Source organism: Planococcus citri, chromosome 4 (genome assembly GCF_950023065.1).
Source record: "Planococcus citri chromosome 4, ihPlaCitr1.1, whole genome shotgun sequence".
In the NCBI taxonomy this organism is placed as follows: Eukaryota; Metazoa; Arthropoda; class Insecta; order Hemiptera; family Pseudococcidae; genus Planococcus; species Planococcus citri.
In genome coordinates, this window is record NC_088680.1 from 42,698,060 (window position 1) to 42,721,883 (window position 23,824).

Here is a 23,824-nt window from a genome sequence, read left to right on the forward strand (position 1 = left end):
GTTTCATTTCAAGTGCCTAAAATTGTCATTAAATTGAGCAGAGCGTTATTAGGTGCACTTACCTTACTTGTTTTTTTCCTACTGACTTGGTGGGTGAATAGGTCATGAAAGATTCGATTGTAGTGCCGTGTTATTATCAAGTAGGTATTTTGCCGGCTCTGCGATTTGTTTCGAGTGTAAAAGATGCTGTTTTGTAACAAGATCGTTAATCATGAGCTTATCTGTTGTTTTATCAAGTACATGGTATCACGTTGTGGAGCAGGATGTAAGGCAGCGTAGTTAATCGCAAATGTGTAGCATTTTGGATTGGAACGATAGCTGATGAAGGTTTGAATTTTGTACTGTAATTTTCAAAGTTCTACTTTCCCTTTGCGTCAACATATGTAGTTTGACAGGCTTGATTTGGGAAAATCGTGAATTGAGAAGTTTTTGTGACGTGATTAGCCGGGGGCCCGCATAAGGATCTATTGCACCCCCTCCCCCCGGAAAAAATTCATCACCTGTCAAAATTTCAAGTGCTAAAGTGCCTTTTTCGAATTTTGGTGAATTTTTGAAAATCAAATTTGGGCCAAAAATGAGAGAAAAAAATCAAAATTTTACCAAATTGACCTACAAAGCTGAAATTTGGGATATACCATATTTTTGACCTGCCAAATCGATTGGAAACTGTTTCAAACCGTTTTGAGTAGTTCTGGAGCCTCCAGCAGATTTTTGAAACTCGAATTCCCACAAAATTTCATCAAATAAAGTTGGAAAGCCAAAATTGATTCTGCAAACTAATTTCAATACGCTACGAAGTCGACCGCAGGTGGATTTAAAGTCGTTTTGGAGCCTCCAGCGACTTTTTAAAAATTCCTGGAGCCTCCAGCAGATTTTTGAAACTTTAAATTTTCACAAAATTTCATCAAATGGAGATGAATTCTAACACCCTCTGAAGACGACTTCAGTTTTTTTTCACTTCTGGTGGGTTCAAGTCATTTTGGAGCCTCCAGCGACTTTTTGAAAATTCCTGGAGTCTCCAGCAGATTTTTAAAACTTGAATTTCCGCGAAATTTTATCAAATGCCGTAGGAAGATTGAATTTTATTCTGCAAATTAATTTCAATACGCTATGAAGTCGACTGCAGATGGATTTTAAGTCGTTTTGCAGTTTCCAGCGACTTTTCAGAAAGTACTGAAGCTTTCGGTAGATTTTCGAAACTTTACTGCCTGAAATACATTTTGGAGTAATGCCAAAAATAGGGTGTCAAGTCAACTGAATTTCATCTTTCTATACGTCAAACGGAGACGGAAGCGTGAATTTTTAAAATTTTCAAATAAGCAGATATAAAATCAACGCACAAAAATAAGTTTAAAACTTGAAATTTTGTGAAAATTTAAAGTTTCAAAAATCTGCTGGAGTCTCCAGGAATTTTTAAAAAGTCACTGAAGGCTCCAAAACGACTTGAAATCCTCCTGCAGTCGACTGAATTCTCAATTAGGGTGATCAACAGTCTTGCCATTCCTGCAAGTTCAGCTTTTTTCCCGCATTTTTGCTTGTGCGTTTTGATGTGCTGCTTCATCCTACTTTCCATAAAAACGTCTTTTTTTTCAACATCAGATTTACAATTTTCTGATTTATACCTGTCCCTTGAACAATTTTGAAAAAATTTCATTACAAAGTTCTCAGTTTGCTAAATCTTCTGAACTTCCCATTTAAGAAATTTTGGAAAATAACAGAAATTTGCTAAAAATTTTACGCTATCGGTTCGTCCGGGTAGAAGTATGTCTCTTTATCCAACGTGAGTGTAAAATGTCGATCCCTCTCCTCCACTTTAAAAAAATGTTGTTCTTTTATTGCGCCAAATTTTGGTCAATGGGAATTTACTGAATGTAAATTTCATTGTTACTTACTCCCTGAAAATTTGAAAATGAATGCAAAAATTTCCAAAAATGTAGGCAAGCTTGAGAAGTGATGAACTAGTGACAAATGGAAGTCTCTATCTCTGAAAACCTTTTTTCTAATACTTCATCTTCATTTGGGGGGGGGGGGGGTTATTGAGTGAGTGAGGAAAACTTGAGTTTTGAGGAGATATAAATTATCACTGTTATCAGTCTCAACACTCGTGGTTTTTTTCCACGATTAATGATATTTTCATTATTCTCATTAGCATATACGATAATGTACCTACCTGTTCTTGTGTGTACGTAATGCATATGGTACACGTAAAAAGTAATTTGTACTTGATAATACGAGTATGACGGCGCCACACCGCACCTCATTCGTCATTGAGTCATCGTCCACGTTCAGGAGACGAGTAGTGAAAGTGAACACGACGATATACAGTCAAAATGTAAATAAATCGAGTCGATTGTTTTACTATCGTTATGTTCTGGTTGTATGTATTGCATGTACTTACGCGATGAAACTATTTTTCCACTAATTAATTTTATGTACTCGAGGACTTCTCGTCCTCGTTGTCGTTTATGGCGCTTTTGTATCGATATGACGTCATAGAATGGTATATTATGAGTAGTTTTCTATTTCTAGCAGGTATACGATGTCAGAAGAATCAAAAACTTGCATATTTTCCACTGATTATGGTTTTAAAAAAGGTGCACTTCGAGTGTACATTTGATTCTTGTAATTTATCCACAAAGAGTCCATGCAGAATAATGAAAGCTTTAGTGATAGGCTGCTCACCTGTGCCTGCAAATGATGTGGGTAAAATTCATTGCTGCATGAGAACGAATCCTCTGAAATTGTAATTTTCAAATTCTCGAGGCTGGGTATAATATGTAGTTTTTTATTGGTAGGTATAGGTAACCATCAACTGTAGTCTGAGTAGCAGTTGTTGTTGTTTCAGTTGTTTGTATACCTTTGCGCAGGCCAGACAGCCTGAGGGCACGCATGCGAGACATTGTGTGAAAGAATGGTCAAAAATATACTATGAGGAAAAAAGTGTTCGATTTTATCGTACCTTGTTTACCTTTGTTTATTCCTTTGCCGTTTTATCGATCGGTAAACAATTGAGTTTTTTTTCCTACGACGTGCCATGCGATCATCAAAAGAAACCACTACCATTGATAATAGTTCGAGTCATAGTCCCTGTTCTGTCCTCTCCTCTTACTCTTCTCCTTCGTGAAAATTCGGTGGAATTTATTTTAAGCAAATGTACGCTACTAATACGTACATTGTACATGGAGGAGAAACACGAAGATCATTAGTCACACCAAATACTCTCTATACGAGTACACTATATAATATTACCGGCATGGCATGCTTTCGCATAACGATGATGATGGTGAAGATGTGAAAGGGAGACGAAGGGAGATACACGATTTTAATGAACTTCCTCAATTAGTCATATGCGTACTGGTGGATCTACGAGTACGATGCGTCAGCATGGACGAACGTTAGCCTTATGCCCTGTATGTTGCTCACAGCATAGCATATTACGAGTATATAGTAATGCATTAGTATTTTTTGTTTACTTGTGTACATGTGTGAAATGTAGGTACATTACAACACATGTAAGATACCTAATCACAAATACCCTTTATTAAATGAACCGTGTAGATAATTCGAGTATGTGTAAAAATACTACAATATTAGCTCAAGAAAAGGCGTGGTTACATCTGAGAAAAATTTCAATAAGGTAACTCGCCATTATTTTGCGTCGAGTGATTGATGTAGGTGCTCAGAGAGAAGGAAAATTTTATTAGAGAAAAAGGGAATACCTACGTAGAAACTATGGAAAAGAAAGGAGAAGAAATGATAAATGCAGCTTGGCCGGATTCTAGAGGGAAACGAGTCGTCGTCGGCGTCCGGGCGTTGGGGAAAATGATGGAAAAATAATATGTGTGTAAAATACGAACGCGTGGACGGAGGGCGACGAATTGCCGAATAAAATAATGGAAATACCTACTTACATTTAAAATGTATAAAAAGGCGCGGTAGGGTCTGCTACACCTTTGGAATGCACGTACCTGGCAACACTGATCGAGTTGAATGACGTTCGCGTACTACGTGTGCGAGGCGGTACACTAGTGGGTTAAGTATGCGTGACTCGAATTGATGGTGAGGTGCGCTCGATGGTTTTTTGGGGTATGGTTCACTTCACGTGGGTTGGACGTTGTTGTGGATGTGGAACTTGAAAGAATTGGACAGTTGGTGTGATTGAAAGTCGAGGGTTTTCTGTCTTGTTCAATTTTTTTCATTTTTATGGGTAGGTATATTTATGAGGAGAAATGAGTTCTGCGTTCTTGAAATATGGTTTTGAGAAAAAAAGTAATATTTCATGAAATTTGACAGAAGGTAGTTGAAGCTATACGTATTATGTTTTTTTGATGCCTGAAAACTTCATCCCTCAACAGCTCATCCTCTTCATCTACTCTCAAATTTTGATTACCAAAATTACTTTAAAACAGTTTCAAAAATTCAATTTGTCCAAATTTTGGTCTCACTTCTGGAAGATAAAAACGACGAATAAGATCAACGAGTGAAGTACTTAAGATACCATACACTTTTTCATTTTTTCCAACTAGTTACATTGCCATTGGCTAGAATTGTCGAAGTCTCACCTTGTGCCAACAACACCAGAAAGTTAAGCTTTTTGTCAAACTGGACGAAAAGTTGTTTTATGCCAAAAATATTGCTGAAAATTGTCATCTTTTCACGAAAAATTTCAGAAGGTCACTCCTTTTTTTATAAAAAATTGCCAAGAAATTTAATTTTTTTTTACCAATACTTAATTGCCAAAAAGATTTGCTTTGTACTAAAATTTTTAGACCTCCTCGTCGCCAAAAAATGTGTTTTTTTTACCAAAAATTTCCTATAAACCTCACTTTTTTAAAAAAATGCTAAAAATGCCTGCCCTTTGCTAAAATTAAGTATTTAAGTCTTGGTTTCAAACATAAATGGCAAAAATTTTCTTTTTTTATCAATGTTGCCGAAAAGTCTTGTTTGAATTGGCCATAAATCTTCTTTTTTCTCACAGAAGTTGCTAGAACGCTCCACTCTTTAATGATATTGTTAAAGTGTTGCTTTTTGCAGAAAAAAAAAACAGTGATAAAGTCTCTTTTTTTCCACAAAAGATGCAACAAATTCTCACTTTTTTTAAACAAAAAATTGCCATGAATTTTCCCCTTTTTATAAGACTTCCAACGAGTCTCACTTTTTTGATAAAAATTGCTGAACAGTTTCGTTTTTTTTAAACCAACAATTATTAAAAAAGCGTTGTCTTTTTCTAAAATTTTCAAAGTCTTGATTTCTAAAAAAAAAAAAAAATAGCAAAAAGTTTCGCCTTCTGCCAAAAGTACCGGAAAGTCTCATTTTTTCAAACCGAAGTAAAACAAAAAATGTCGCCTTCTCTCAGAGGGATCAAAAGTCTCGTTTTTGTCAAAAATTGCTTTTAATTTAAATAATGTTTTTTTGCGGTAAAAATCTCAAAAATTTTGCGAAATATGTAATCCATTTGCTCTGGGGCCATTTTCACTCTCCACGGCTCTTACCTTCTGTAGAGTAGGACGCAGTGCTCCCAAAAACGGATATGAATGAAACCTTTTTAGATGCTTTATTCCCATCGTGCATTTATTGAAGTATTTGATTGTCTTGTTTCTTTAGGTACATAGTTAGATAGCTAGGTAGATACTGGGTCTGAGCTATTTATTTGCTTTGTTGCATTCATGAATTTTTCTTCAAGATTTTGAGCATGTCATGCTTACAAAATTTCAGACTTATCATTACAATTTTTGGCGAGAGTTTTCCGGAGGGAGGGGAGGGGAGGAGGAGATGAAATATCATTATTTGAAGTTCTGTAAACATTTTGGTATTGTTCATCTGCGAAGTACCATTATTCTTGTCAGATTGTTTGGTATTTGAAAAAAAAATTGAAAGATACTTAATGCACTTTTTCATTTTTTCCACATTAATTTTTGGCGAGAGTTTTCCGGAGGGAGGGGAGGGGAGGAGGAGATGAAATATCATTGTTTGAAGTTCTGTAAACATTTTGGTATTGTTCATCTGCGAAGTACCATTATTCTTGTCAGATTGTTTGGTATTTGAAAAAAAAATTGAAAGATACTTAATGCACTTTTTCATTTTTTCCACATTATTTGACCCAAAACGACTGAAAAAGTCACTGAAAACGAATATTTGTCAGTCACGCTTATTTGTTTGGAACTAATACATATTTTTGAGACTGCAGATTCCGCTTAGAACTCAGAGGTTGTCAACTGTAGGCAGCCTGGCGGGCTAATCGAGGGAATGCATATTTTTTCTCACCTTAATGACTGCTACGAGTATATGAGGTATCTTACCGAAATAATATTTTCAATTTTTACCCCAATCTATAGGACATTTTCAAGGTACGACTACCAAGAGAAACTGCAGAACTGCAAAAGAAGAAAATTCACTATTGAAAAAAAACTGTTCATATGGACTCCAATCCCCTCTCCCGGCCTCTCCTGTCGACCTTGAACATCTTGAATTATGTATGCTGAACAGATTGTCCACACTTCTGAACGAGAAATTTTCCCTCAAAAGTCAGGGAATTTTTAAAAGTGTTCATCTATAGTTTTTTTAACAATTCTAGTAGTTTATTGTATTTATATTTTGGATAGGGGTTGAAACTGTTGAAAAACCAAAAACCAAAAATGAAGGAAAAACCAAATATAAATCTGTTTTGTGTTTTGTGCAAAACTCAAAACCAAAAATAAAAAATATTTGATCAAAACCAATTATAAAAAAATTTAAATTTAAATCATCAAAATATGTGTAATGTTTCGACTATGCATTAATTGACTAGTAGAAATGAATACAATAATTAATAATACTAATACTACCTAGAATTAGGTGGCATAATGCGATGATTGGCAGAAAAAAAAAACCTGAAAACTGAAACCAAAAACCAAATAAAAGTACCAAAAAACTGTAACCCAAAAACCAAAAACCAATTATCAAAAGGTGAAAACTGAACTGAAACCGAAAACCAAAAGTCAATTTACTTATTTCAGTTTTCAACCCGTGATTTTGGAAAAAATTTCCCTTGCGTCGCTCGGGTAATTTCGTTTGGTTTGGGCTTAAAACCGAACGCATTGAAAAACGTGATTTTTTTCAGTGCAAAGGAGGGATAATTTTGAAAATATGGCGTGTTATTTTGAAAAAAAAGGTCCGAAAAAATGGAAAAATTGGTTTGAAAACCCTAGAAAAGTCAGGGAAAATTATTTCCAGAAATGAGTGGACACCCTGGTACAAGAAGCTTGGTGTAACATCGTAAAGATCTGGCCAAAAATAGTAAAAACAAATACGTAATCATTCAATGGTTGCATTCAATTAAACGTTTGCATTTAGGAAGTAATGAATGAATGCTAGAAACACGCACCTCCTCACGAAACCATCGTTCGCGTACTTGACACAGTAGACTCAATTGATGTTCTCGTACTATAGTCGCGACCTCCGCGCCGCGCCGGCTGTCGTAGCCGCGGTTCGTTGTCAACGGTGGCAGTGGCTCTGTGTAGTAATGAATCGTTTGTATGTGTTAGTAGCGCAGCTATGTAATACTCTCGTAATTCGTACGTATGTGTGTATCGGTTTGAGCGCGTGTGCGTACGGTATGCCGAAGTTGACGCATGCGCACATTCATTTAGCCGGCCGGCCGGCATGGTTGCTGTGTGTTTCTTAGAAATGTGTGTCTCGTTCGTGTTTTCGACGACTCGTTCGTAGAGTAATAATTTTTTGCTGCTCGACGCCATGTTTTTTTTTCGTTTTTCGTTTTGATAAGAAGCTAAAAAAAAAAAAAAAAAAAGGAATACCGGATAGTAGATTTTTCGGCGTTCGGTATCCGATCGGTAGTCTTGTGTATGCGAACGGGTCAAAAGTACTCGAAAGTTTCGGTGGTCGATCGTGTGTGTTTGTATGCGATTTTTTTCTTACCCTATCGAATTAGTAAGTTATTTATTTATTTCCTTTTAAATGGAATACACGACTTTGTGTTTCGTGTGTGTTTTGTGGTCATTGCGGCGGATTTAAAAGCGAGTTTTCTAAGGTATGGTAGCTGACTGCTTCCGATGTTATGACGTGGTACACGTGAATTGTGTGTTTTTTTGGGTGTTTTTTCTGGTTTTTTTGGTAGATAGATAGGTAGATAATTCGGTGTTCGATTTCGGCGACTGTTCGGTCTGTTGTTGTTGTGGTGTTTTCGTTATAAATAATGCTGCGGTCGACGTATAGTATGTGTGTGACTGTTCGGACAGCTATGGCTATTCGTCGGTGAAATATTAATCGATAAATTGATTTTTCAAACGGTATTTGTGTAATTATTCGTGTATCGTGTATAGATTTATTGTTATCGACGATACGGCGCCGCATCGTGGGTTTGATCGGGGCCAGCTCGCTGTGTAATTATCTAATGTGGGTTTTACCGTAGATACAAATTGTTTTTGGAAGAGAATATGTGGTTGGGGGAGCTAAATTTGATGTGTAATTTTACATACTCGATGTAGAACGGTGTAGCACCTAGATAATAGAAGTCCTCGCCCATATAACTACGATGATGTGGTGTTGAATCACGTCGCTCGTACTCGTTATTGGTCTGTTTATAGTGTTGTATAAATTTAGTAGCTGATAGCTTACGAGTTGTATAAATGTTGATTATGGTATCACTAATCTACGTGTGTTTTTTGTTTCTGACATTACAGCGGTTGTAATAACACCAGCGCCAAAGTGGTAATATCCAATCTGCCCGGAAATGCACGAATCGAAGATTTGGAACAATTATTAGCGCCGTACGGACAACCTCAAAATTATGAAAAACTCGGCACCAAAGAAGGACCAACGCAAGCTGTGCAGATTTCTTTCGATACGCCGGAACAGGCGCAACAGTGAGTCGAATCGTCTTACGAATTACTTTCGAGTCGACTACTCGAAGAACACGAAACGATCATTCTGATAACGTGTAATGTTTTACCATTTTTTCAGAGTGATAACCGAATTAAACAATACGGAATTCGAAGGTAACAAGTTACGCGTCGAGACGCCCATGGAACGTAGAAATAATCGCGGTCCCGGTGGCCCGAGAAATACCCGAAATGCGGCCGGATTTGGGCCACCATCCAGAACGACCGATTTCCCCTTACGTATTCTGGTACCTAGTGAAATGGTTGGTGCTATTATTGGTAGACAGGGTTCTACAATTAGACAGATTACGCAACAAAGCAGAGCCAGGTTCGTACGATGTTCTTTATTGACTGATTAGCGATTGATCGATCGATCGATCGATACCCAATAACACAGCTCTGTATGTCTATTGGAGCGATCGATCGACCAATTTTCGATGTACATTCGGTTATCTTCTATGGAAATGAAAAGATCACTACGACCTCGTAATGGTTGTAGTTGTAATGAATTGTTTCATTATTTTATAGTGTTTTATGCAACAGGGTAGACGTACATAGAAAGGAGAATATCGGCTCGGTCGAGAAATCTATTACCATTTATGGAAACCCCGAAAACTGTACGCAAGCGTGTAAGAAAATTCTAGAAGTTATGCAACAAGAAGCCGCAAATACGACTAAAACTCCGTAAGTAGTGTATTTTCACCTATATAATCTGACGTACCACGTAGGTACATAATATGTAGGTATCTGTACGAACTCGTTCGAGTAATCGTAGCTATGTCAACTCTACTGAGCTGTGATGTAGATGGCCCATAAAGTTCAGGCAATAATGTAATTGCCCGAATTTACGTCACTGCTTCGAAAAATATGTCAATATCGACGAATATCATCCTTGTGAGAGTAAACTTACACGCGCTCAAGCTGTACGAATTTTCCTAAAACCTTTATTTTTACGGTGGCCGGATATTCATATCTTGCAGCGAAGCGTGTTGTTTATTTTTGTTACCTTTTTTTTTTTTTCATTCGTCATTTTATTCAATGAAATATGTAATGTAGTTAACGTGTTATTTATATATACCACTTGTTGCTATGTTCGCAGTGAAATTACGTTGAAAATTTTGGCACATAATAATCTAATTGGAAGAATTATAGGTAAAGGTGGAAACACGATAAAGAGGATTATGCAAGAAACCGACACCAAAATAGCCGTATCAAGGTGAGGATCAATTCTATGTATTTTTATGATTGTGTTTTTTTATTTTTTTTGAAGTGTTGGAGAAATTCTTGATGTGTTTTGTCTCAGTTACCTTTTTGAATTGTTTTTAATTTGGTTGACAATTTTTTCTTGCGAGGTTCGATTTGCCATTTTTTAAAGAAAATTATTGGAACGCTGTTTTTCTCAAAGAATATTATTTTTTGTTCCAATTTTTGCTTGAGAGTAAAGATTCTTATTGAAACCTTTTCTAGTTAGGATCTTGTAAGAGGGGATTTGGCATTTTAAAATATTTTGAGTAATTTTTCTCTGAAATTTTCTTCAAGAAGTACACCTTCTTATTTTGGTTTTGTTTTGGAAGTTCAATTTTATCTCAAAGTGACGTTTTGATCCAAGTCTTTCCATACTATATTGAACTTTTTTGTGGAATTTTGAAAGTATCCACGAAGAAGTGTGTTCAATGAGGGGTGGCATAGGAAGAAGCATTTTGCTCCCATCTCGAAAAACTGCTCGAGAAATTGAAAAATAGAGGAGGAAAGGTGGGATAAAATCTAATAATTCTTTCGAATATTTGAAACACATTTATGAGGTGGAGAATCTTTGGGTGTTTTCAAATTTTATGAGTGCAAAACGCTATTTTCGAGGTCTCGTAGAAATTTCGAAGAGATCCTGCAAAATTCCTGAATTTTGTTTTATGTATTTGTGGATTTTAGTGGACACACCCTGTTGGACTTTATATGCTGAAAATGCTAAAGGAAGTCCTACATTTGATCAAGTCGTGCGACTCGTGCTCAGAACAGAAATATTTCTGCAAAAGTCGTGCATTTGATTTAAAATTTTTGAATTTTGTAGATTCACAATCTACTTTTTTGAATTTATTTCTCGAAATGGAAAAACACTTGGAAAATCAGGCTATGTTATTTCAAATTTTACGGAGAATGGTAAACCTCGTTCTTTTTTTCTATCATATCATGTATACGTATTTTTTCAAGAGGGAGGGAGGTGTAGAGAGAGATTTGAAAAATGTCCTGTGTACCAAGGTAGATTCAAAAGCTCTATGAGACATACTAGAGCTTCGTTTTTGGGTAAAAATGACTAAAAATTGTGGTTCCTTGCAAAAAATTCCAAAAAGTCTCATTTTTTTCTCCAAAAATTTCAAGTTTTTTTTTTCGGCAGGAATTGTCAAAAATAGCCAAAAATACATAGAAAAAAGCATCGCTTTTGGTATCACTTTTCTGCTAATAATTTCCAAAAAAATTTTGCTTTTCGCAAAAAATTGAAAAAATAATGTATTTTTTAGAAAAATTGTTAAAAAATTACATCAAAAGATGCAAATTAGCCCAAGTTTTTTGGCGAAAATTGCAAAAAAATGTCACTTTTTTACCAGTAATTATCAAAAAGTCTTGTTTTTTGTTAAAAATTGTCAAAGTCTTCTTCCTAACAAAAATTCTCGTTTTTTGGAAAAAATTTTTGGACCCAAAAGGTTTACTTTTTTTGCTAAAAATTTTCAGAAGTTCTGCTTTTTGTAAATTTACAATGCTCGATTGATCACATTTCAACAAAATTACCAAAAAGCCCTGTCTTTTACTAAAATTTTTATCGAAATCTCTTTTTTTTGCCAATAGTAGCAAAAGGTCTTATATTTTGCCAAAAATTGCCAAAAAGTTGTGTTTTTTGCTAAAATTGCGTGCAAGTTTCTTTCGAGTTCCATTTTTAAAATTTTTATAAAAACGAAAATTTCCTTTTTTTCGGTGTTTTTTTTTGCATGAAAGTGTTTTTCCCGTGTTTTGTAACTTTTTGGGTTACTTAAAACTTCTTGAAAAAAAAAAAAAAAAACTGAATACGAGACCCGAATTATTTTATTTTTTCTTGCTCTATTGAAATTACGGGAATGTTTAAAAATATAGAAAAAAATGGGAAATGACCAGCTAACTCTCTCCACTCCTCTATATTTGAGTACTTTCGAATTGTATTATTCTCAAAGCTGTACTCAGCATACTTGGTTGAAATTTTCATAGTGTATTTTATTTTATTTTTTTTCAACGCAATTTCTCCAACACTTCGATAAAGATACGAAAATAACAAGTATTGTATTTTTTCTCGGCTCAAGCCGCGAATAAATTGATTATAATTGTTTTTTTTTATTTGTAGTCGACAAATTCTAAGCTAATTTTGTTTTATGTGAACTTTAAAGTGAATCTGTTTGCAGTATCAACGAAATAAGTACCTTTAATTTGGAACGAATTATAACAGTAAAAGGCGCCATCGAAAACATGTCCAAAGCGGAAGCTTTGATCAGTGCTAAGTTACGTCAAAGCTATGAGAACGATTTACAAGCGATGGTTGTAAGTAAAGTAGGCATTTCAATTTCGATTTCTTACCTTATTATTTTTAAAAATTATAGCGTTAGTCTTCTCTTTATTTTTTTATCATTTTCGTCTTTTGTCTGTTCTTTTTTTTTCAATTTTTATTTCGTTTCTTCTCTCTTGTCTATTTTTCTGTCTTCGTTTATGTATAGTGTATTATATATCTTCTGTATTTGAGTGAAAGTTGGTTTCGGAAGGATGTATGTATGTGTAATGGAAGAGATGATTAATAATTTATGTGACTACACTAATATTAATTTATAATAATACGAAATTGTTTGTAAATTCTTTATAAGCCGACACGGAACTCGTGTGTGTTTTTTTTCTGTTTGTTTGTTTTTCGTTATTTACACGAATAACAAAATAGCCTTCAGCGATGATGTTCCCCGGTTTACCACCGATGGCTATGATGGCTACGCCGGGCGTCGGTTTCGTGCCGCGAGGGGGCCCGCCGAACTATCAGCCACCGCTATACAGCGCCGGACCGGCGCCCTATCCGCGAATATGCCAATTCGAACCGCCTCCGCCAGCCTATGGGGTCTCGCAGCAAGACTCACAAGTACGAGAGATGGATGATAATGCATTGGTGCGAATCGGCGTTGTGTGCTGAGTACTGTTTAGAAATTTGTAATTTGTATTATTTTGGCGGTGTTTGCAGGAAAATGTGTACTTGTACATACCGAATAACGCTGTCGGCGCTATCATCGGCACCAAAGGATCGCAGATTAGGAATATGATTAGATTTAGCAACGCCAGTATCAAAATCGCCTCACCCGAAGGAGACAAGGCCGACAGTAACGAACGTAAAGTTACCATCGTCGGTACGCCCGAGGCCCAATGGAAGGTGAGATGTGCTTTTTCGGATTTGTGTTTGATTTAAGTGGAGTAGGGGGAGGGTAAATTTTAACTATGCGGTTTGGATTCTTTTTTGAGTGGGTGGTGAAATTTGTGGGTAATTTATAGCGAATGACTGAAACTTGGGGAAAGGGAAGGGAGGGATCTGCTGAGCATGAATATTTTTTCCATACTGTGTTGGCATTTTCTTTCGATACGACCTTAGAACTCACACCTGTTGTTGTTTCAGGCCCAGTATATGATTTTTGAAAAAATGCGGGAAGAAGGCTTTTCAAACGGTTTAGAAGATGTCCGTCTAACGGTGGAGATAATGGTTCCAAGTTCCCAGGTGGGACGTATCATCGGCAGAGGCGGACAAAACGTTAGAGAATTACAACGACTGACCGGATCCAATATCAAATTACCGGATATCTCGTCGAATGCTCCGTCATCCGGTAACGAAGAAGAAACCACCGTGCATATTATTGGAACCTTTATCGCTGTACAGGTGAGGTTTTTTTTCTCGTGAAACGAGGATTCGTTGTGTGGATATTTTTTCCATTGCGTTGATCGTGGTGTTGCATTCGAAAGAACTCAAAATCGGTTAGAGACATATTAAATGAATACAAAAAAAAATTATTGGAGAGGGGGGGAGTTATTCTTCAGTTCGTGAACGTTTTCGATCGGTAAATTTAATTCGTCAAATTTTCTGCGATTTTTGTAAAAATTTGAATGAGTTGGTTGGCGAATAAAAATACCATAATTTCATTTAATTGAGGCGAAAAATTTAAATTTGGTTTGCATCCTATTTTTCAATTGATTACTGAAGGAATTGCTGTCGTTCTGAAATCTCCAAAAAACTTAGATTTTTTTACTTGATAACTGAAAAATTGCATTAAGATGTCGAAATACGTGTTTTGAGTCAGCGGCAGCAAACTTTTACCAATCAGTTTGCTGAGTTGAAAATTGGAAGAATGCAATCAAATTTTGAAATTATTATGTGAAAATAATACGTAAAATCATTCATTTTTTTAGGGTAAATTCTTCATTTAAATGTTTCGATTTTTGTTTGTTTTGAGTGATCTTTTGATGTATGTGTAATACTTTCGTAGTTTTGTATCATCACGTTCAAATCATTAGGAAAGCTCAAAATTCATTTTGTCAAGTTTGAGAGTTCTCAAAATATCAGTTCTTTCCTTCAAAGTATGGAAATTTGACGAATATCTCTTTCAGATGTTATAATCAGAATTCTATAGCTGATTTACATTTGCTATAACAACGGACGTCAAAAGATCACTGGAACCTCTAAAAACTATTTTTTTTTTTTTGAAACGTGTGAAAAATTTGGAAAATTTTGAAACTTGGAGCTCGAGAAGGAGGTTCAGGCATTCGTGAACTTTGTAGTACGTCTTATTGAAGTAATTTGGCAATCATTTTTTTGCTGGAGTCCATTAAATTCCAAAAAAAGTGAACAACTCATCTTAGTATATCGCTCTTCCCTCCTCCCCGTTCGATCACACCTTATCTAAGAGTTACTGATCTTGAAAAAAAAATACGAGCGTTTTGTTTATTGATTTCAAAATTTATTGAGGAGAGTTTGAATTTTTCCTCAAACTTAATTGTTTTTTTTTTGAAAAAAATTTCCAGGGGAGTAAAGAGGGAGGGAAGCGGAAGGAGGAAATGAGAAAAATCACAACTTGGCCCCCATTTCAAAATCTTGCAACATGGGATCCTAATACTGCAAAAAATTCCACTTTTTTGATTTGCCTAAAAAAAATCCAATCTCACTTTTTAACCGAAAAATTGACCAAAAAAGTCTCCCTTTTTCATCTAAAATTATCCATTTTTTTCAAAAGTTATACAAAAATCTTACTTAATTTCTAAATAATTGTCTTAGCTTTTTTGCATATGAAAAGTCTCGCTTTTTTGCATCAAATTGTCAAAAATTACAAAGAAAACAAATCTCACTTTTCCAAAAAAAAATTGGGAAAAAATTTAATTTATTTGCCAAAAACTCACGAAAACTGCTGATTTCTGTTAGAATATTATCAAATTGCTTTTAATATTTTGTGTCAAAAATTACCCCAAAAAGTTTCAAAATGGTTCAACTTTTAAAAATTGAAAACCAGGCCATTTTAATTCGTAATGGTCTGGTTTTTTGTGATTTTTTTCTGGATCAGATGTTGTGCTCGCGTTTTGTCAATTTTGGTTACTTTTTGAGTATGTACAACGGTCATGAAAGTTATGAATTTTGATAGGTGGTCATGAAAGTCATGAAAAAGTCATGAATTTTGCTCGAAACACACTTGAAAAATTTTTCAAAAGCCCATAAATGAAAAAAAAGAAAATTTGTTCAAAAAAAATTAGAAAAATGAAAGAACTAAAATATCTACTTGCCTACAAAATTAAAAAAAAAATCCTCGCTGTTTCATGATATTTATTTATTTATTTATTTATTTATTTATTTATCTGTTGGGGGAGGGGGGGGGAGGTATTTTCATGCTGTAAAAATGTGAAAAGTATGTCATGAAAAATTCATGACTTTTTGTCTCTGTTTTTTGAGCTTTTTTGTTTTTTTTTTTACTTGAGTTTTTTTTTAGAGAAAATTGAATACGAGCTCTGTGAGTATCAAATATTGGGTTTTGTCTTATTCCTATGGCAGGGGTGTGGGGCATATGATTTCTTTTGCATCATGGCCCATGGTCTTCGAATTGGCGAATCAAAAACGACTACTTTGATGATGTTTTTTTCGACGACGAAAAGAATTTTTACTTTCACCCTCTTCACCTCCATTTCCTTGAAAAATAATCATTTACCGATGTTCTGCGACACCTTGAAGGTATATTTATGTAACAAATTGGCCATTAAATTCAACTTTTGAGTTATGAACGTGTGAGCGATATATCTTACTTATGCAATGGAAAAAACCATCTCGAATTTCGCCTCTAATACCTATTTGCTATTGATTTATTCATTAATTTGATTTTCATTTTCGACAGTCTGCTCAGAGACGTATACGTTCAATGACCACGCCAATCGGGCGACCACCAAGAGCTCGTGGCCCGCCGCCCGAACAACAACAGTAAACCTATGTACAATTTCTCCTGTCGTACGATTTTTTTTCTTCTATTTATTAGGTATAAATTGTGTAAGTAAAGTATCTCGCGCACGCGCGCATCAAATCGTCGAATTATCATCGTTTTTTTTGATCGTTTTATTACTTATGTATGTATTTATGTGTTACGTATCTAATTTTATCGTGTTATGTATTTAATCGCGTGTTTCTGGAGCGATTGTCTTTCTTTCATCGTCATCGTATACGAGACTGGGTCATCGTTGCGAAAGAAGCTGCAGCTGTCAACTGTCAATGGATCATAGCGCGCGTGTGCGACGCGATATTGTTATTTATTTTGTAATGTGAGATTTTTGAAGAATATTCGTGCGTCTTGAGGATATTATATTTAGGTTTTTTTTTTTGTATTCGTGTGTTTGCTAGATATAATTTTTCTATTGAATTTTTTCGTACCTCGCGCCTATTTATGGTGTAGTAACCCGATTTTGTCAATGTGTGTGGTCGGATACGTAGGCGGGCGCATGCGCACCACCATCTAGCGCATGCGCAGCGATCGCGCCGCGTATACGATCGAATTATTTATTTTAATGTTTAAGATTGTGCATTTGTGTATAACTTGAAAAAAAATTTAAAAATTAAAAAAAAATGTGTTTATGAGGGACTTTTAAAAGTGGAAACCAATACGTTTATTTTTGATACTGTTGAAATTTGTTTTTTTTTCTTCTTTTTTTCTATTATTTTTTTTATATTTAAATTATGTATTTTTTAATATGGCGCGCAGCATTTTACGCTGCGTGGAATTTGGGGATATCACGCAGAAGCTATGTTTTAATTTTTAAAAAAACAAATTTAAATAGTGGTCGGATTTTAATTATTGTAAAATCATCGCGCTTGCTTGAAAACAGAGCCGAGCTCCTATCCCAATTTATTATTAAAGCAAAAAAAAATTTAAACAACCGACACTAGATAACTGAGGTTTTTTTCCTATTTCCATCTGTTTTTTGTTTTCTTTTTTTTTTTAATCTTTATAAGAAGTTGTTTTTTTTTATATGTCCGGTAAAAATCCGTCGCGCGATTGGCAACTTCACTCGAAGCTAAAATGATTTTAATTTTTTTTTCTTTTCATTAGATACAACAGATGATAATTATTTTTTTGTTTTTGGATATTTTTCCTTTTTCTTTTCAATTTTTCTGGTTATATACATACGTATATTTTTCTTTAAATAGAATTTTTCCAGTATAGAGTTCACGACGACGACGCGATACGACATATATGTAAGTTCCGCTTTTAAAATTTCGTAAGTTATGTACATCTTACACCCCCTCGAAATGATTATGTTATTTATTGTATTACCCTGTTTTTAATTTACACACAATCCAGGTACGAATACGAATATGACCGTTTTTTTTTTCTTTATTTATCGATTGTTTGATTGATTGGTTATCAACGATACGAATACCTAATTACCTACCCTGTGTATTTAATCTATAATACGTTTATCACTAATAATCTCTTATCACTGTGTACTGTACGTATTTTGTTATGTATATGTACTCGATTTTTTTAAAATAAGTTTTAGACTTGTTTGGTTATATCTGGTCATCACCACCGTCATCATCGTGTAAACAAGAATAATTTATCTCAAGACAAGATTCGCCGATATATACCGTGTTTGAAAGCTAAAGAATCACCTTTCGTATAATGTAATATTTTTTTGTGAAACATGTATTGTGTAATGTGGGAAAGAACGAGAAAACTAGCACGAACGAACGATTCGATTTCATAATACCTTTACTTACGCAAATTCAGCCGATTTTTTCCCCCGTACCGAGCCTTCAACTAAGATACAAAGGAGTGAGCCGAACCGAATCATGGTATTTTGAGCGTGATGGCGAGATGAGAATAAACGTAGCAAAGGTGACTGATTCTGGTTTCGGTACTCGAAGGCTCGTTCAAATGTTTCTAAGTGCCTTGCGTTTATTTTTTCTTTCTTTCTTTCTGTTTTTTTTTTCGTCTGTACGATATAATGATTTAATAATAATACTGTATTTGTGATTCTCTTATCTGAACCGTATGATAGTAATGTATTATTTAGGTGTTAGTTAATTTACCAGATTTTTAACGATAATAATGATATTAATCCGCCCATTCATCAGTTTTGTTAGAAGAGCCGAAGCTGGGCCGATGGCAGCTGACTCGAAGCATGTGATATTTTTCTGTATGGTGCGCTTCAGCAGATGCCCGGCTGGGCTGGCTCCGATACCGTTGTATTATTTTTCTTTTTTTTTCTTAATTGTATTCCGTTGAAAATTTTATGGTGCAGAATGTACGCCAAGTAGCCGAATAACCCCATAAACTGAACCTCAAACCCCAAAACCCCTCCTAATGTAACTGCCTCGAGTAGAATATTTATTCCTCTTATTGGTTTTTATTTTGTTGGTATGTTTTTTTCTGTTTTTCATATTCCGATTTGTATTTTATTTTATCTCGTACCACGTTGTTATGATGTCATAGTTGATCGTTTCAATTCAGATTAGAGCGTCGCATGTAACTTCTTTCTGCCCTGTACCTCACCTCCCCTGCCTAAGTTGACGCAGAAATTCAAGCTTTCAAGTGTCTCGACTAACTTACTACTGAACCACGTTTGTTTTTCAACTCGTATTTTACGTTCTCCTCATTTCGTTGTTAGATGTGTTTAAATGTTGTGTTGATGGAGAACGTTTTGCGAGTGGTTTTTGTTTTGATTTGATATATTTTTTTTTGTATAGGTCTCGTTCTAGTTGCCCCCTTTCTTACCCCATCCTGCCTGAATGATTTGTACATAGTTGTGTATGTACGTACTACGTTTGTTATAGTAATAATATTTAAACGCGAATTCACCCCATCTCTACACCTTCGACAGAAAGTTTGCATAAACTGAGATATTCCTTTGGAAGATGTTTAATTTTTACCTTCCTCCCCCCCTGGTCTGTTACATAAGTACATACGAAATACCTTTGTTGTTTATGTATTCCGAAGCTCTATCTATTTAATAATTATGTAGAATTGTTGAACAAGCGCTGTGTAAGGTGATGTATACAAAACAAAGAAACACGTAGCAATTTAAATGGGCATTATTTTTACGTATACATTTATGTATTGATTGTTTGTTGAATTTTTTCTTCACTTACCTACTTTTATTTTGGTCGAATCTTGAATCGATTTCGTAGATACGCCGAGAGTTTTAAATAAGGTTTTAAGTTGTTCTTGTATTTCCGTTTCATAGATAGTTCAGATGTAATATTGTGAAATCGTTTTACTGCGCTGCCAGAAAGGATTATTTTGTCCATAGGTAATTGGGATGCGACCCAAAATATGCAGTGTTCGCAATTTCTGGCCCATTTTAAGGATTTGTTACAGATCTTCGAGAAATGCCAGGTCAAAGTTTTGTACATTCTGCCGATATTTCACAGATCGGTTTAGCTTTTCGCAGTTACGATGTAGTTTTAATGTAGATTTTTTTTTCTTTGCGATTCAACGTTTACTTACATTTTTTTCCTCAAGTAATCGGTTTTATTTTTGTTGGGTTTTTATGCCTATTTGTTTGCAATTTTTTGACTGCGTGCTCAACATGATGATTTATATGAAAATCTTGATTAATTTTTTCGAAATATGGTGAAATGAACGAGTAGATTTTCAAAAATCGATTTTGGATTCAAGTAGATAGAATTCTGAAGGATTTTCACAATAGACGAGAAATTGCTCCCGTGGCCTTTATGGCTACATCTCTGACGAATATGTGTTGGAATTACGAGATGAATGAACTTGGCAACGTTGCTTTTTATTTGTGATGAACGAATGGCGGAGAGGGAGGACCCAAGAAAGTATTTCATTTGATTTTGAAGAGAGATATTGCGAAAGAGCGAATTTTGGATTTTTTCGAAATGTGCAGTGTTGCCAAATTTAGGATTGAAGAAATGATATTTGGCAACGATGTAAATTATTAATTGTCGTGAGAAAAATTTTCAAGTTCTTTCCCCAATCACTTTTCCAGAATGAAGGGGGGAGAGAAGAGGGTGCAACATTGTTGGGAATGTCAATGTAGCGCTTATTCAGATTGCATTTTGGCGTTAGCGAATTTTGATTTCATGTAAAAAAAAATTTGGCGTAATTTGGTTGAGGTTGAGGAAATGGTTCAAAAAAAGAGAAGAGATCTTAGTGTAGTGCTATGTTATGTTTGCCAAGTTTACTAATGCGTTGAAATTTGAAGGGAGTCGAGTCTTGCTTTGTTTCGTTGAGAAAATCTGAAAATTTATGCAGAAGAAGTCTCTGTTGTCATGTTTTATGTATCAAAAATAAAACTTGGCAACATCGCAGTGTTGAAAATTCGTTCGATTTTTTTTTTTATTGTCTGCGAAGCAAGATCAAATTTAATGATGTAATATTCAATGAATATTGAATTCTTTGATTTTATAATGTTATCTAGTGAGCCATGTTGCCAAGTTTCAACTTTTTAAGTACTCACAAAGTGAAATTTGGCAACGTCGCAATATCAAAAATAATGCATTTTTTCACTTTTGAATCATGATTCTCAAATTTAATATCCACTTAATTTTACATTTTACCGCTTGCATTGCAGTTCTGGTTGGATGTGTTGCCAAGTTTCATTTCCTAAAATGGATGCTTGGCAACGCTGCAGTTTCGAAATAATTACCATTTTTCATGCTTCTCTATTGATGATAATTGATATTATGTTCGATATTGTTTCAGATGCCATGTTGCCAAGTTTCATTTATGAAATTGAAACCTGGCAACGTCGCAATATTGAAAAATTACTCAATTCTAAATCTGATTTCATGATACAATGATCCTTTGCATCTGATGATCTAATTAATAGTGAATATCAAATTTTAAAGTGAGCCATGTTGCCATATTTCATTTTAAAGAATTGAAATTTGACAACGTCGCAATACTGAAAATTACCTGTTTCTGCGAGATGTAGATGTTCATTGAATTTATTTTCAGCGTTTATTGTTTACAGTGTTGGGGGGGGGATCAATTCTATCATCTGAACGAAACCAACGTTTACTCCCCTCCCTTCTCGCATTGTTTCTCGTAAATTCCAACACAGAATACTCTTATTTCGATTTGTGAAAATCCTCTTCGAATTAGCTTGCTTTTTAAAACACATCGGAGATATTTATTTGATCGCTTTATATGTGCATAACTATTATACATTTTGATTGATTCTTTGTCGAATTTCACCCAATTATAGTTTTTACGTAATTTGATAACTATAGATACAAACGACATTATTTTACATAGCAGCGCAGATTCTGTTGTTATTGTTGTGTTTATTACAATTACCATTATTGTAGCTGCTGCTATTTTAATATTCCAGTACTCTCACCAGCAACGTACTATTTTGAGTATTTAACGTCTACCTATAATATACTGTGTATTTAATTTCACGGTATAATTATTCGTACGTAACGTGTAATAATTACACAAAGTAATTCTCCACCGGTATCAACCTTTCTTAATTAAGTTCTAATTATCGGAATTGAATCAAGAATAACTGTACTTTTTGGACGAAATAACTTCTACCTATACTACCTATATCTAGAGTAAATAATATTAATACAATACGAATAGAGGCGTATTTCAATTCGCATACGATTGTTTCATTCATTCTGATTCTGCTGTAAAAGAGGCGTAAAAAATCATTTATTTTTCCTCCGATTTCATTTTTTTGAAATTACAGCACATAGATTGTTGTGTTGGATCTGATGATATGATATGTTTGAAATTTTATTTTTCTGTGTAGAATAATTTTTTTTTAATGGCAAATTTTAGAAATCCGCCATTTCGCTTTTGTGTTGTGTTTATTTGGGTTTTCTTTCAATGTGACTATTAATTTTTTGTTTGGGTTTTTTAGTATAAATTTAGAATGGCGGTAGATGAAAATTTAATTGAAAACGAGTTTGAAAAAAAGTAATAAAATTGTAGGATTTTTATCACGCGTAAAATTGTAATCGAGATGGCGTAATTATTAAGACGATTTATACGCATTAAAAAATTAAGCATTTTTTTATTCTATGGTAACTTGATAATTTTTCGGCTTTTAGTAATTGTTCTGTGTGTTTTTTTTGTTTGGTTTTTTTTTTCTAATTCAATATTGTTCGTAATGTTCTGGGAGATAATATCATATCATCTGCATTCGTTCTCTATATATTTAGAATTTTACTATCTTTTGTTTTGTTCTATTTTCTTTTCTTTCTATAATTTTTTTTTTCGTTTTGTGAACGCTAGTAATAGTTAAAATAATTATATATGTATGTAAATGTATCGCATAAATGATTTTTTAGTTTATATATAGATGTATATCGGACATATTAAAATTATATAGTATATGATTTATATAGGTTTATACATAAAGTTTACTACTACGTTTTAATTTAAAGCATACTATTTAAAGAGAAAAAAAAATATTAAAAAAATTTTTGAAAATAATCTAGCAAAAGTAGAAAGGTGATGGGTATTGCAACATTTTTTTTTCTTTTTCTTTCTTTTTTCTTTTTTGTTCATTTTTTTAATGAGAGCAAGCAATGAGTACTTCAAGCTGATTCAACAGGCCTTCCTCGACACAAATTCAATCCGGGCGTTGCAGAAATCATTCAAATTTCAGCATTTTTAGTGTGGGGCTAGGCTTTAAAAAAAAGCAGTGCATCATAGTTTCATACTTTGTATTTTGTTGCTGCGGAAAATGATTCTTATCTTTATACATCTACGAGAGGATCGTGTAAACGCGCGTTACCCCGTAATTCGTTCGTGAAATTTTGTTTTTTTTTTCATTTTTTTTTTTAACGAGAAGGACGTTACGACATTTTGTTATATTTGTATTGTTGGTGCGTCGTTAACGTCCGAATTGTTTTTATGTATTTATTTGTATTTTATTTATTTTTTTTATATTTATTTATTGTAATACGATAAGTTTTTAATTTTTGTTGTTAGAACGAATTTTCACGTGTTTTTACATGGTCCATGAAACCATTGTAAGTCTCCATTTTCTACCATATTACTTTAAATATAATATTAATTATAGTTTGTTTGTCTTCATTTTACGCAATCTTTTATTTTTATCAGAGTGGTGATCATAAATGACGTGTCTGAGCTACCCCAATCCACGCTCTTATCGCAGAATGGATGTCAAATTTGAGATCTACGCCATCAAAAGACGTGTGACTTTCGATGTGTCACACATCTTTATCAGAGTGATTTAAAATTCTACCCTCCCCATATCTAACCCCTCCACTTCATTGGAAATTGGATGTCAAATTTTGAATCTGTGCCATGCTCAGTATTAGAGTTCATTGAAGGCAAATAATCTTTCAAGACTAGATTTCAAGCAAGTGTAGCACATGCTATCGAGGGGGGGGGAAGTGGTTTGATAGCGTTTTTACGGCAAACTAGTTAGGCAAT

The 23,824-nt window shown here is 34.4% G+C and overlaps 1 protein-coding gene across 16 annotated transcripts in view; it reads left to right on the forward strand.

Moving 5' to 3' along the window:
- Imp (IGF-II mRNA-binding protein) overlaps positions 1-23,447 on the forward strand; it is an 83,168-nt gene extending 59,721 nt beyond the window's left edge. For 6 of the 16 annotated variants that reach the window (XM_065364135.1, XM_065364133.1, XM_065364134.1 and 3 more), the window contains 9 exons: positions 8,679-8,861; positions 8,959-9,204; positions 9,405-9,560; positions 9,976-10,092; positions 12,284-12,443; positions 12,823-13,041; positions 13,114-13,299; positions 13,540-13,797; positions 16,289-23,447. In XM_065364135.1, coding sequence (XP_065220207.1) covers positions 8,679-8,861; positions 8,959-9,204; positions 9,405-9,560; positions 9,976-10,092; positions 12,284-12,443; positions 12,823-13,041; positions 13,114-13,299; positions 13,540-13,797; positions 16,289-16,375 — 1,612 coding nt within the window. In that variant the 3' untranslated portion in view covers positions 16,376-23,447. Of the gene's footprint in view, positions 1-7,777; positions 8,027-8,678; positions 8,862-8,958; positions 9,205-9,404; positions 9,561-9,975; positions 10,093-12,283; positions 12,444-12,822; positions 13,042-13,113; positions 13,300-13,539; positions 13,798-16,288 lie in introns of those variants that run through there. The other 10 variants (XM_065364121.1, XM_065364125.1, XM_065364123.1 and 7 more) reach the window with 10 other exon arrangements.
- The last annotated feature ends 377 nt before the right edge of the window (positions 23,448-23,824 follow it).